General features: G+C 34.7%; 2 protein-coding genes across 6 annotated transcripts in view; both read right to left on the minus strand.

Annotated features, from left to right (window-relative positions):
- LOC108730336 (protein tramtrack, beta isoform) overlaps positions 1-1,576 on the minus strand; it is an 8,858-nt gene extending 7,282 nt beyond the window's left edge. For both annotated transcript variants that reach the window (XM_018459963.1, XM_018459961.1), the window contains exon 1: positions 359-1,576. The gene's annotated coding sequence lies outside the window, so the exon portion shown is untranslated. The remainder of the gene's footprint in view (positions 1-358) is intronic.
- Positions 1,577-5,241: 3,665 nt separating this feature from the next.
- The window catches only part of FAR1 (fatty acyl-CoA reductase 1), a 25,369-nt gene continuing 16,086 nt past the window's right edge, over positions 5,242-14,524 (minus strand). For 2 of the 4 annotated variants that reach the window (XM_018459949.1, XM_018459952.1), the window contains exons 2-8: positions 12,115-12,336; positions 10,504-10,598; positions 10,173-10,407; positions 9,850-10,098; positions 8,501-8,850; positions 7,732-8,328; positions 5,242-6,753 (exon numbers count right to left, since the gene is read on the minus strand). In XM_018459949.1, the coding sequence (XP_018315451.1) occupies positions 6,612-6,753; positions 7,732-8,328; positions 8,501-8,850; positions 9,850-10,098; positions 10,173-10,385 (1,551 nt within the window). In that variant the 5' untranslated portion in view covers positions 10,386-10,407; positions 10,504-10,598; positions 12,115-12,336 and the 3' untranslated portion in view covers positions 5,242-6,611. Of the gene's footprint in view, positions 6,754-7,731; positions 8,329-8,500; positions 8,851-9,849; positions 10,099-10,172; positions 10,408-10,503; positions 10,611-11,502; positions 11,645-12,114; positions 12,337-14,524 lie in introns of all 4 variants that reach the window. The other 2 variants (XM_018459951.1, XM_018459950.1) reach the window with 2 other exon arrangements.

Raw genomic sequence — 14,524 nt, forward strand, 5'->3', positions numbered from 1 at the left:
CCTCTTCTCTTCCTCCGACACGTCGAGGAGCGCGTCATCTCTACGTTATCGTCCCGTCCTCCACCTATTCGCACCGGTTCCCTCTCTCCGCGCGCGCTTCTTACACCTACTCTTTGTCCTGCGTCGTTCGCGAGGATCGGCGGTTATAAAACACGGTGACTGTGACAAGTGCGCGCGACACAGCATGCTCGGAAAGCGGACTGCCCTGCACCTCGGCCACTCGTATCGAACCTCGTGGCTCGTGACCGGCGTGACGCGACCGCGTAACAGATCTTCGAAATCGCAAATAACGATCGGCGATGTCAAACATCGTACAACGTACTCCCGATCGATTCGCGAAAGCGCAGCGCTATCTCACCTCTCCGAGTGTTCCTCCGGTTTTACTCGTCGCGATAATGCCACGGCGTGTTGCTCGCCGAACGATCGGACTGGACGGTCGTTTCCCGCGGCTTTGACGACGACGACGACGATGACGATGACGATAGAACGAGACAATCGTCGAATCCGTGGAGAGATCGACGGTCGCGCGTGTCCGTCCCGCGCTCGCGCCTACTTCTCTTTCTCTCTCTCTCTCTCTCTCTCTCTCTCTCTCTCTCTCTGTCTGTCTCTCTGTCTCTTTTGCTCTCCCTCTTCTTGCTCGTTCAGCGTTCTCGTACTTTATCCTCGTGAGATCACCTGGCGAAGATTATCGGCCACGCGCCACCCTTCGACGGCACCTATATATCCCGATATATCGCGCGCCGGTCCTCAGACTCTACGAGAGATCGTTAGCGTAGTTTTAGTGATTGCGACACGAATTGGGTGGTGGCCCCCGTGGCTGACCGCGCGCGCGCTATGCCGCAGAGCGGGACGATTTTCTCCGAAGCCGAACCCGGGAGTGACTAAAATCGAAATCGGTGAACGAACAGGGGCGCGTCAGGACGCGCATGTGCGACGGCGTCGCCGGTCGTCGACGCATATTGTCCGTGCCGCTGCCGCGTCTCGGGCCTCCGCTCCGCACGTCCGCTCCGCGTCGCTAGCGTGTGCGCGCGCGTGCGTGCGCCCAGCAGTCTCCTCTCTCCCTTCCACTCTCGATCTGCCGTTCTCTCTCTCTCTCTCTCTCTTCCTCCTCTTCATTCTCTCGTTCTCTTTCTCCTCGCCGTCTGTTTGGAATTACTAACCGACCTGACAATGTTCGATCCGAAACGTCTCAGTCGACACGCGCGAATTCCGATCGATCGGAGCGTCGACATTGTCGACCGACTCTATCGGCTCGCATGCTCGCTACTTTCAGCTTCCGCTTCCTCTCACTGGTTTGCCGCGGTTGGAGCGCCGAAACCGTAGAACGAACGCAACCCTTCATGTGATCAGAAAATATAAAATATAAAGATGAAACCAAATTCGATTTGTGTTCGATCTTCACTTGTATGCATGACAAAAAAAAATTAATGTGCTCCAACACGCGCGCGTAGAATGAGCCGACGCTCGTCTCATAATACGGTAAGCAGAAACGTGACGGGAGCATTGTATTTTTGGAACTGAACGTAATTCATGAATGCGCGCGGATTCATCGCGGGAAGCGGACGAATGGTCCGCGTCCGATGCGTTCGTAACATTTGGTAACATTACATCATCTCGATCAATTTGAAGGATCACAGATAATTAATGCAAAATGAATAAGTATCGTCGAGGGACAAAGACGAATTATAAAATTTACAAAAATTATTATGTGCATTGTCATCCGATAACAGATAATGGCTGCGTTCAGTTTGCACGCTTACACGCTTTAAGCGCTTATAAGCATTGCTCACGTTGTTCGCTTTGGCGGTGTAAGCGCTCAGAGATGCGTTCATGACATCATCCGTGACGTCATACTTATGCTCACAAATGCTTATTTCGGCTATGTTCCAAAATTGATTGCCTGTGCTGAAAATCTATAGTACACGTAACGTAAACTGTCGCATTTTCAGTGTTGGCGGTAAATTTGGAACACAGCCTTCATCGAGATAGGGCAGCAAAAGCGTGAGCACAAATAAGCGCTTATTGGCCAAAATAAACGTAAGCAATGTTCGATCCTAATCCTAGTAGGTTAGATATATGCACGTTTTTTCATGATTAGAGAAATGTTTAACGAATGTGTCGGATTGCGTCCATATTTTAACGCTCTCGTAATATACTTGTATACGACGTCTACGAACGTTTTCCGATTTTGTGTATATATATATATATATATACTAATAAAAAAAGACTTTGTTCAACAAGGAATTAGATGCTTAAATTTTCATCAAGAAAATAGGAAAAATAATTTACTCATACAAAGATGACATTAACAGATAAAGTTATAGTTGATTTATAAAATGCACAGACTGGGAATATATACATGATATCTCCAATTCCCGGTGAAGTATCACGACTTGAATGCACCTTTGGTGGAAGGAAACAAGAGATTATAAAACAAAAAAAAAGGTTACATTGAAAAAAATTTACAAAATTGTAATATTTGTTTAAATAGTATCAATGATACGTTTTGTTTACAGTAAATAAATATATTTTTATTCGCTATTAGCAAATGTCTCATTGATACTATTTTAAACAAATATTTATTAAAATTTCATAAATTTTTATTTTCAGTGTATAAGAAGCGAATTACTACTTACAGTCAATTATTAATTACATACCTAAGCTTAACACTTACAATAGCCAAAATGAACGACTTCACTTATTTAATGTGAGCACTGACAAACCAAATTAAACACCAAAAAGCAGCGCTTATAAGCACGAGCGCTTACAGTGTGCGAGCGTACAAACCGAACGCAGCCAATGTGTTTATAGAGCGCAAACATTTCAACCTAGTGAGCATCATTGAAAAGACGAGCTATTTAAAATGACTTTTTAAAAACCTCATTAAAATATCTTTAAAATGACAACAAATTATCGTTCCTTAAAATATGTTTTAGGATTGACAGGAGAGATTATGGACTATGGAGACCTCTAATTGCCTTGGGTGATAAAAATTATTTTAAAAATTAACAAATATTTTACACAATAGGAACTCTTCAGAAAAGATTTAAATACATAAAATGATCATAGTGGATAGCGCGCAAGTCTACCATGCCAGAGGACTCGCGTTCGATCCCCGGCAGATCCAAAAAATTTTCACGCGCTCATAGCTTCTGCAGCGGTCTGGCAAACCATCAAGAGTATCTATTGCCAAGAAAATCTTTCAAACTGCCGTTTGGAACCGACGTTAAATTGTATATCCTGTATGTCTGTGATGAAATAATTAAAATGATTAAAACTCTTAGGAAAGCGTTAGGATACATTCAGAATTATACGAGAATTACCATAGAACTCACAAAACTGTCGGAAATCGGCCAGCGTCTCACACATATTCCCTGAAAGGCGCGAAAATTCTTTTTCGAGCGATAAAAATTATTTAAAAAATAAACAATTAGTGTATATGACCTCTTCAGAACTCTTCAGAAAATGTTAGAATACATTCGGAACGATACGAGAATTATCGTAGAACTAACTCTTCAAAATCGGACAGCGTTTCATCTTCGTTCCCGTAAAGACCACTTTTTAAGGGGAAAATAATTGTTTAAAAATCGGAATAACACAATGTTAATCACCAAAACTCTCTTTAGAACTAAGTGTCTTTTTAAATCTTATAAGAAACTGAAATTTTCATTAGACAAAATGAGCTCTGTGTGAACCTGACGTCTCATTTTGAATTTTTAGTTTCTCGGGTTTAATGTTCGGAACTATTTGTTTAATCTATATAGAACTATAAAACTATTGAAAATAAACTCAGAATATTTAATGAGTTTCCAAGTGAGATGCCAGCTTCACACACACAATGAACGTTATCAATTTTTTTTAGTTGATTTCATATTATGTAATAATACAGTAAAAAGTGCGTAATGTTATTTTTAAGAATAATAAATAGATTTCTCATTAATAAATAGATTTCTCATTAATAGATACAAAATTTCATTAATAAATACATCTATTTGACTTTATTTCTAGGATATTAAGGAAAGAGAGAGCGAAACACTTACTCATAATGATTCATTATTTTTAATGTAATTTTTGTATGTGGTAGCATAGTATAATATTAATTAAATTAATTATACATATTAAATATTATTTTTGTATGCACTGTGTAACCGAATAACAATACAGACGAGACTAGTAGAAGGAGACCTTCATAGCACTACCCCTCTTTTACTCCTTGGCGCAAAATTAAGATTATTTGTCATTTTTTTATGTTGTTAATTAATACGGATATTCCGTTACATTTATGCTTATTATTTTCAAGTTATCTCTTATTCGAAGCACGACAGCATTGATTGTAAAACAGAAAGAGGGAAGCTCGCTCTGATTTTATAAATTAGTTTAAAAGGGTGGTTGATAAGCTAAATTGAATAAATAAAACAAGGCATTAGTATATCACCGTCATCTCGAAGGCATAGGCAATGATGAATTATCAGTTCAAAAATACAACTGTCGAAAGAATTAATCATATTTTTAGACAATGAAATCTTCCAAAAATATCAAAACAATCGAATTGTCGAAAATGCACTTTGCAAGATTACTACTTTAAGTTTTATAGTTATGTAACAATATAGTGGCAGATTAACCGCAGAAACCAAACAGAATATGTTACTCCTTGACTAATCAAATAATATATTCCATTTCATTCGCGATTTCACGGTATCAATCATGAAACTTTATCCCTAGGATGGAAAGTGAAAAGTGAAAATTTTAACCATTGAAGTTTAATGGAGAAATTTTTCACTTTTCACTTTTCATCCTAGGAAAAAAGTTTCATGATTGACCCCCTGATGGTTGATCTTTTGTCGATGTATGACTGGTCTGACTGCTCATAAGCATTATGAGCATGAATCAAACCGCAACCTATCAGCTTTCAAGATTATGGCGAAGTTAGAGGAAAGCGAACTGATTCGAACGCAGTCAATCTGCTGATGTTCCACTTGAATGTATTTGACAAAGTGTATACTTGACATACTGCTTGCTCACTATTGGTGCGTTCGAAGAGATGCTATTAGCGCTACTTCTGTCCATGGTGGAAGTATATGACTTCTATCATTCTATCTTCGTTGTTTATTAGACATAAAACAAGGATAGAATGATACAAATAGCGCTAATAACGTCTCCCCGAACGCATTTTATTTCATATATTATTTTCAAGATATATTGTAAGGCTCGTATTCAGAACGCGCTTACAACGATGTTAGCGCGCTAACATGCTATACTTTACGTCACGCATATTATAGAATTTCAGAGATAAAAGCGCGTTTTGAATACGGGCCTAAATATATCGGATGAAACTTAAAATTGATGTTTCATCGTCATCAATTGGCAATTTAGCTATGAATTTTTATACATATATTTCTACATAAATTTCCAGCGACTCTAATTTACAATTCAACGTTTACATTTTTGTATCGCATATCAGATTGATCTGATAGCTTAAGATAGTTCATTAAGTTGCCAATGCCTTCAAAATTTATCAAATGTTGATTCTGTGACAATAATATGTGTAAGATACGTAGAGATATTTCATTAAAATAGACTGTAACTATAGCGCAGATTTGTTAAAACAAGTCTTCGTAAGAATGTTGATCTCTCGTTGTTCTGGTCAAGATATGTTTAAAACAATTAAAAGAATTTCGCGTATCAGTGGCAGTTTAAAAAAAGCTATACATTTGTTGTCGCAACGGTATGTACTTATACTTGTTCTAACATACCTATTGTACGGTGTCGTTTCTACGTAATCAAATTTCTTGCATGTGTTTATTTCTAAGTCGATAGTAATTTTCTCGTCTCTGTACGCGTGACCGCGAGTCATCGTGCGGTCGTAGCAAAATATCTATCTAGGTATCTTATGTCACAGAGTAAAAAGGAAAAAGAATGTCAAATCGACTATATAAAAAGACGACAGATTCTTGGCGCCGTCATGTGTTATGAGAATGATGGTTACTCGCGAGCGTTTTACCATACTGAAAACCGACCAGCTCGACTAAAAACGAGCTTGCATTAGCAACGATCGAGTGTGTGTGCCGATATAACTTGGCTTCTTTTATTTATTAGAAATTGACATTGTGCAAAGTATATTGATGTACGATGACGCTAACGGAATAATCATGGTGATGCGCGTTTATTTTTATTCTAGTGTAATGGAACCTCGCAATGACGATTACGTCACTATACGGAACTCGACGACCATCAATTTTCATGACGGTCGCGACGGTTCGCATTGGGGCAACAAGAAATAACATCGGTAATGTAATAATTATTATAATATATGCAAAGTGTTTGGAGCGTACTTATATACTCGTGGGAGAAACAGTTTCATCGGCTGGAGTTTTGTCCAACCGAATCATAGCCGATCTCTTTCGAGAATCAAGTATCTGTAACCGGCGTTGTTACTTGTCGACAGTTATCAACATCGAAAAGGCCAATCGATGGATGTGTAGGTAGCGCTTTATCGTCGAGGAAGCTGAGCAACGAGGTTGAAGAACAAATCGCACCTTTAAATAACGGCCGCTGATTGACAGCTTTGTTTTACGCTGATCGCGATCATTGATCGGGCTCGTTCTGAGCCGTCAAACAATCAAGCGGCATATGCGAAGTACGATGGACAGTAGCGAAAAGAAGGCTCCTCGCGCTGCAGACTTGCGTAACAACAGGACTCGTAGCATTATTACTAGTATCCCGAGTTGCACGGCTTTGTGAAGCCAGTACAGTCTGTAAATAGATAAGTAAATAAATCAAGATTCGAAGAATGACATATAATCTTCTATTTAAAAAAAATAGATAAATAAAGTTGCTAAATTAATTTTTAAGTCATGATTTGTAAGAACAACATACATTTAAAAGTTATTTACCAAATAAGTGGAATAAGAATGAAAGAAAAGAAAATGTGCGTAGAGGAAAAAGACAAACTCCATAATATAATAAATTCTAAAAAAAATATAAATTTTCTAATATTCTATTACGAAGACATTAAAATATTGCGGATGATTCAAGAGTCTTTAATATTGATTCTAATTTCCGAACTAGAAGGTTACTCAAATCTTGTGAAAAAATTCTTTGAGAATTCTCGGATTTTCAGATATTTTTAATTCAAAATTCTAGATAAAATTAGAGAACTTTTTAATGTACTGAAATAAATTAGAGTACAGGCGAACAAACTACATATAGTAAATTAGAGGAATCGATTCTACACGAAATAATGTCTATCATTTTCATATAAATGAAGCAAAATCTACAAGATACTAAGAGCAAAAGCTCATTACAGTGTTAGTATCAGTGAACACTATATTTGTTTTCCTGTATATTGTTTTCAACGCTATCCTGATTTTTTTAAAATAAAACTATACAAGAGAATGCATGTGAATATACACGGATGTGTATAGCATATTATTACTAATTGTCAATATTTTGTATTATAAAAAAAATGATCAAAAAGAAACAATTTTTTTAGGGAGAAAGACAAAATTTAAATTTAAAAATAAAAATCCAAAAATTATTCCGAGTATCAAAATTCTATGAAAATCCCTAATTTTCAAAAGTAAAAAAGGCATCTTCTGATAATTCATTCTTCAAAATTTTTCCAATAGTAAATACTCTGCAAACAAACTCTAGGAAAAAGTTCTGTCTCTTAGGAAGACCGTACTGTAATAAAAAGAAAAGCGAAAAGATATATATCTTACTATATCTTACTTTGTGATGTATGAACGAGCAGCTGGCAGTGTGTCTGGACTCTCTTTTAAGATAAACTGTCGTATACCCAGAATGTAATGCTCCAAGTACGATGGCCAGTAGATTTCTCTGACGTCAAACATGAATGTTTCCCGATCCTCCGGACTGAGTTGTTCACCCAGTCGTCGTACGTTGTCGTCTCTAAAATTCCACTGTTTCGTACTGAAGTACTCCAAACACTTGGCGGCTTTGGAAAGTTTCGTCTGTACGCGGACCATTATAGGCCGCGAACCCTTGATTCGAGCGAGAATATCTAAGAAATACGCAGGTAGCGTATGCTGAAATATCACGCACAATTTGTTTATTATGACGGAGCTGTGACAGCGACCGTCCGGATACCAGAGCGCATCGTTCACCGGGTGTAGCCGACAATATTTGAATGATAGGTTGACGAACTGCTTCCAGGTTATAGGATTTTGCTGACCGGTGCAACAGTTATAAATCGGAATGGTGTCGGTACGCTGCGTAGCGGTCCTCCATGCCGCGCAAATCATTAGGTTGATCACAATGTCGACGGGCACCAGATCCGCCACTTTATCCTCATGACACAGCATAGTTCTGCAAGAAATCGCAAATTCTAAGATAGATTTATTCGAAAATAATAATTTACAAAGATTATGAGCCATCACGCTACTAAAATAACAATATCGATACTTCAATAATAAATATTCTCATTCTATTATAATACACTGATGTTATAATCGTTAATAATTATAGCCGTCGTGATTACCTGAAGAAACCTTTCCCAGCGGCGGCGATAATCCCTGTGGGGCCGTTGCAATTGTCCACCCAACCGGCAACTGGTTCTCTATACGACGATAGTACGATCGATGGCCTGACAATCGCCACCGGTAAAGAACCTTTTTCCCGCTGGAGCATTCGCTCGGCCAATGCTTTGGTAAATGTGTATGTATTTGGTCGGCTGGCGATCAGATTCGGCGTAAATTCTTCAAACATTTTGTCGTCCATCCACTCTGTCAGAGCGATCACTTGATCGGGTTCTCGTCCCACCGGATAAATCTCTTCGGCAACATCGTTCCGATCACAATTGCAGTATGCCGTTGATACATGAATGAATGCCTACGATCAAACAGTTATATTTATCGTACATTTTTATACATATACATTGCGAAAGGTATAGACTATGAACGCCCATCTTTTGTCTTATGTCGATCGAACGTGCGTTCCTAATGATGATAATGCGTAAAAATGTGTTGACGGGGAAAATTTTAAACAAAGTTTGAACACTTAAGAAAAAGAAAAGAAAACCACTTTAAAAAAGAATGACTATCATTGTCTGATGATCAATTATACAGTGCAATAAATATTAAATTGTACAAATTCTCTGCTCGTTGATTGTTACATAAAACTTAAAAGAGATCATGGAAGTCAATCACTTAAAAGAGATCAAAGACAATCACTTGCGACTTTTCAAACGCTTCATTTGAATATAAAATGCGTACTCATAAAATATTTATGTCTTTAATTTAAAACATCTTTTGAAACTTTTATAGTATTACTTGACACTTTCATTTACCACATTTCATTCGCACTAATTCATTGATTAATCTACTGTTATCATGAGAAAACAAATGAATTGTTAAATTCATGTGAGATTATTAAATGATGAACGATCGGTGTATGATTTAGGATAGAATCGCGCGATACAATTAGAGTGCAGAGTACAAATACACTCGTATATAAACCGGCTCTATTTACCTTTTGAAATTTGTTGACACAAATCGAATGTATTTCGCTATTAAGCAGAAACTTAGACAGATTAGTTGTCGATTAATTAAAAATCGATGTGGTACATCATACAAGCAAATAAAACGAAGCATTCGAAAGATTTTCGAGAGTATATATCTCGAATGTGTATCTTTCGAGATGAGGTAGAGGTGTAAACCATCCATAGACAAAAGACACTGTAATCTTTCGTAAAGAACACATTTATAAAAAAAGAAATCGTTATAAATTAATCTTTTATTACGCAAATTCGATTTACAACTGCAAACTAATCTCGGCTCGATGTGGCGGTTCGGTTGAATTGAGTAATAATTATAGGAAACAATCTCTTACCTCCACATTATGCATGCGGTTGCATAATTGAACCAATCTTTTGGTGCCCAACATATTTATGGTAACCGAGAGCTTCAAAGCCTCGTCAAATTTGACGGTAGCCGCTGAATGAAAAACGATCGATACGGATCGTATTAACATATTTTGATCATCTGCTGAGATGCCCAATTCTGGCTCCGTAATATCGCCAGCTACGGGTATGATTTTGGAAAGTTCGCCAGGAGAATCCCGCCGTAATTTTTCAAAAAGCTGCCGAAAATAATATGATATTAATTTTTCGAAAGTGATCAAAATAAGTGATGAAAAAGAAAGGTAATATTTACCGGTCCGTTTAAAAGTTCTTGTAACCTCTCTTGCACATTTTGGCCCTTTTTAGGTCTCATTAGAAGATAAATGTTTTTAATATCCGGACACGATCTCAGTAGTTTCTCGACGAGAACCTTGCCCATGAAACCTGTTGCTCCAGTTATGAAAATCGACCTATCTCTATAAAAGTCCTTTATGGATGTGTATTCACTGCCAGCCATCGTGGCCATATCACTATTTGCTGAACACGTCCTTTAAAAATATCAGAGATTAGAAAAAGACAAAAAATTTATACTTAATAACATATAATTATTCAGTAATTTATTCAATTATTATGGTGTATCCTACCTGAATTATTTCGTTCAATTTCTTTAAATTACTTTCAGACAGAAAGTACTTTACACCTTTCTGTAACCGTGAGAGTAACACTGTCTTCCACGTTTCTACTTCCGTTTCTATATTTTTTACATGAAATTATGAATGTTAAATTTAACATTGAAAATCCATTGCAAAGATACTTTTCATTTTTTTTAAGATTTAAAACACATGTACATATTAAATAAAATATGCAATAGAAATTTAATTTTACATTATTTAACGGATGTTTGCATAAATACGTATAAAATATAAAAATAAAAATGTATTATTTATATAAAAGATATTCGATTTTAACTGTATCCCAAATACTTCAGTTGTTTCTCCTTTTTTATTTCAAAAATAAAAGTTTCATAGTTTTACGAAAAAAATGTGATACGCGCGACAAATTTTTAATATTGATACATAATTTTTTTTCGAAATTATTAATATTTTTTAAATATGTAAAATTTTATTATTTTTTACATAATTCTCCAGTCTCATTCTATATATACATACAAAAAAATATTAAAATAATATAACAAAAAATCATAAATTTTTATATTATATATTTTCTATTTTATTTTGATTTTTATATCTTATTTTAATTCATGTTATTGTTCCGTGTATAAAAGTATTGAAAATATATGATACGTATATTTCCTGCAAAAAGTTCGAAATTAAATATATAGACATTAATATTTATATTTTCCTTATATAAAAATAGATACTAAAACTATATGAACAGACATGTGAATAATATTATATATATTTATTTAACAACATTTGCTGTATTCGTTAAACTAATATATTATACTAAAGGGATGCTGAAGCGAAGTCAATTATCACAAATTACAATCCAATCAAAATCTTCAAATTGATTTTATGAATTAGCAAAATTTTTTTACAGAATTAAAATATGCACAAATACAAGAAAATCCAGGTATATCGATTTCATAAGAAAATAAAAGAAAAATTAAAAAATTTACTTACTTTTGGCTTATATAGCTGTCACCTGAGGTTAAAGTTCGCTTGATATAAAAGTTTTATAATTTATATGAATGGTATAAGTATTCAACGGATCTCGGATTACTTGAACAAACTATGTTCAGTTTGTAGAATTAAAATTGAAAGCCTAGAAAAAATATATTAGTTTGAATGTAATTTACGTGAATATGTATGCTTAGCAAAGATTTAGAATGATAACAGAGCAATAATTGGATAAAGACAGACATGCGTTTGAGTAAGATAGAACGATAATGTAAGAAATTGAGTTTGGAATTAAAAAGTCTGTATTATCAAGTTCGACCGTCGCTCCAGCATCTCCAAAAATAAATTTTTTATTTTTTAAATTTTAGTATTATAACAATAAAAAAATAATTTCCATATATTTCCATTAGATATATAAAAACAGATAAAAAATACTGATATTAAAATAATTTTTTTATTCAAGTTTTAAATCACCAGTAAAAAACCTTTTTGTATTATTTTTAAATGCGATCTAGAATAATCTGTAATTTTTTCATTATTTTTTCATTATTTTGAAAATATGTGCAATACATTCTTAAGGCGCGTTACCTGTTTTATTCCACCAATGTGACTTACCTGATCCTGCTTTGATGATCGCTTTTAATTTGTTTGGTTCTTGTGAGAAACGACGTGGTGGTGAGAAAGCCCTTATAGATAAGGATACAGCACCTGCATATGGCGCGACGGCCCCTTTTTAAATATGTATATATTGTATGGTGATTCTTCAAGCGGCTTACGATCAGATTCAATGTCCATCGAATTCATATCGCGTCCTTTGCTGGCACAAACTCGTTGTCTCTGCATAAAAAACGAACGAGATTTTTTTCTGAGATTCCAAATTAGGCGCACGTCGTTTAGTCAAATTTAGTCAAATAAATTTTAAAAAGACATATTTCTCTTTTTTAAATTTTTGACATAAATTTAGTTTAATCAAAATATTCCTATGTATAGTCTCATGTTACACAGAGTATCATGAGAAACAATATCTTACGAAATGCATTTAAGTATTAAATAATGAGTATTTTTTTAATTATAAAATTAATTTAAGGAATTAAATTATAAAAATTTAAAATAAAGAAAATTTAAAACAAAATTTAAAAAATTGATTATTATATAAGGGCTTGTTTTATTATTATACAAATTTCGCACATAATATCCAGCGGGGCTCGAATAGCCCTTATAATTATCAATTTTTTAATTTATGTTCTTGTGAGCCTATTAACTTAATTTGTGTAATTTTTAAATAAGAATTAAAGAATTCTTGACATAGATATATTTTATTTTTCTTATCTCTCCGCATATCATTTTATATTTTCAACGCAAACGTTTACTCAGAATATTATTAAGCAGAATTTCTTCTTCTTATCGCATTGTGATAAAGTATCGTGAGAAAAATTGAAAATGTTGAAAATGCACTTTTGAACATAAGAAATAAGGAATATATACGAGATATATATATATACAAAAGATCACATGTGCCAAGTTTAATTTCATATAGCAATAATATTGCGACACAGCGCAACGCTGGCAAGTACACATTATTTTACTTCATTTATATAATTTATTTATATTCCATTCATTCTACCATATTTTTAAACATCCAGAAGAACGGAAATTGAATCCGTTATGAATAATAATTTTAATTAGTAATATATGCATCGGGTTTTATATATATATATATATATACCGTATCTGTCGGATATATATATTCAATCATTATAAAGCGGCATAATAAGAGAAAAGAGATATACATATAGGAGTCGAAATCGTCCGTCACGAAAGAGCGTACAAGCGCGCCTTGCCAAACGATTTGCGAGCGGTGTGATCTAACGTACTGTAAAGGGATTACCAGGGTATTCGGACTGTATGCAGACTTTGAAAGAAAAGAAACGAGCACATTGGGCCAAAGCAAATCGTTAGCCTTGAGATATCTCCGACGAGAGTGAGTCGCGAGGTGTATCTGTCCCCTGGACAAGCAGACGAGTTAACAAAATATTTGTTATCTCATCGCGTAATATTGACATAATGTGATATTATCTTATAGTGTAATATTACTATTTATATTCATCACTCGATATAAAACCGCATTTTTTTTTCTCTCCCGCTTAAACGTACATCATGGAGAGAAGGGTAAAGATTCACGACTTGAGAAAGAACAGACGAAGGAAACACGAAGGAAACGAACAGTGGAGGTTTTGACAACCAAAAAAAATCATCATGAGAAGAATGACAAAAAACGCAATGGATGCTATATCTCCCGATCCTCGATCTCCTCATGATCGACGTCGCGCTACGTGCGGATAATTGCCGGCGACTTACTGAACTGACGTGCGTGAGTTCACAATGCGACTTGAATTTATGTAACCATTGCGGCTTGAATACCGCCATGGCGGATACATCGCAGGAGCGATTAAACGACAAAATTGAAAAAAAAGTTGTATATTAGGGTTTCAATAACACTTACAAGATTTCTGTTTATTAATACCTGAATGATAATTTTTGGCTATCGAAAAAGAATATAAAGTTAAAAAAGTTTCATCATTCATAGATTTAAAAAAATCAAAGCCCTTGTTTTTGAAAAAATTCAACAAATTTAAACAACTTTTTTCTTTTTAAATAAGAAATTTTTTTTATTCCTTTATTTTATGAAGTAAAATACATAAGAATCACTATTCAGATACTGAGAAATAAAAATTTTACAAGTAAGTGTAATATTTTCATATTAAATATTGCCAAAATAAATGTATTACTTTAATATATTAAAATTATACATAAACAAAACAAGAGCTTCATAACATTACATTTATTTTTATATATTATAAAAAAATATTTAAATTTTTACAGCTATACATATGTTACAAATTTTACATTTTATATACGTGCATATATATATACAGGGTGTTTCCAAATTAAATGGCAAAACTTCGGGAGCGTGTAGAGGAGTAAAAAACTAAGAAAAAAAGTCCTATAGACATATGCTCGTTTT

The sequence above is a fragment of the Mycetomoellerius zeteki genome, unplaced genomic scaffold, assembly GCF_001594055.1.
Source record: "Mycetomoellerius zeteki isolate Tzet28-1 unplaced genomic scaffold, Tzet1.0 scaffold89, whole genome shotgun sequence".
In the NCBI taxonomy this organism is placed as follows: Eukaryota; Metazoa; Arthropoda; class Insecta; order Hymenoptera; family Formicidae; genus Mycetomoellerius; species Mycetomoellerius zeteki.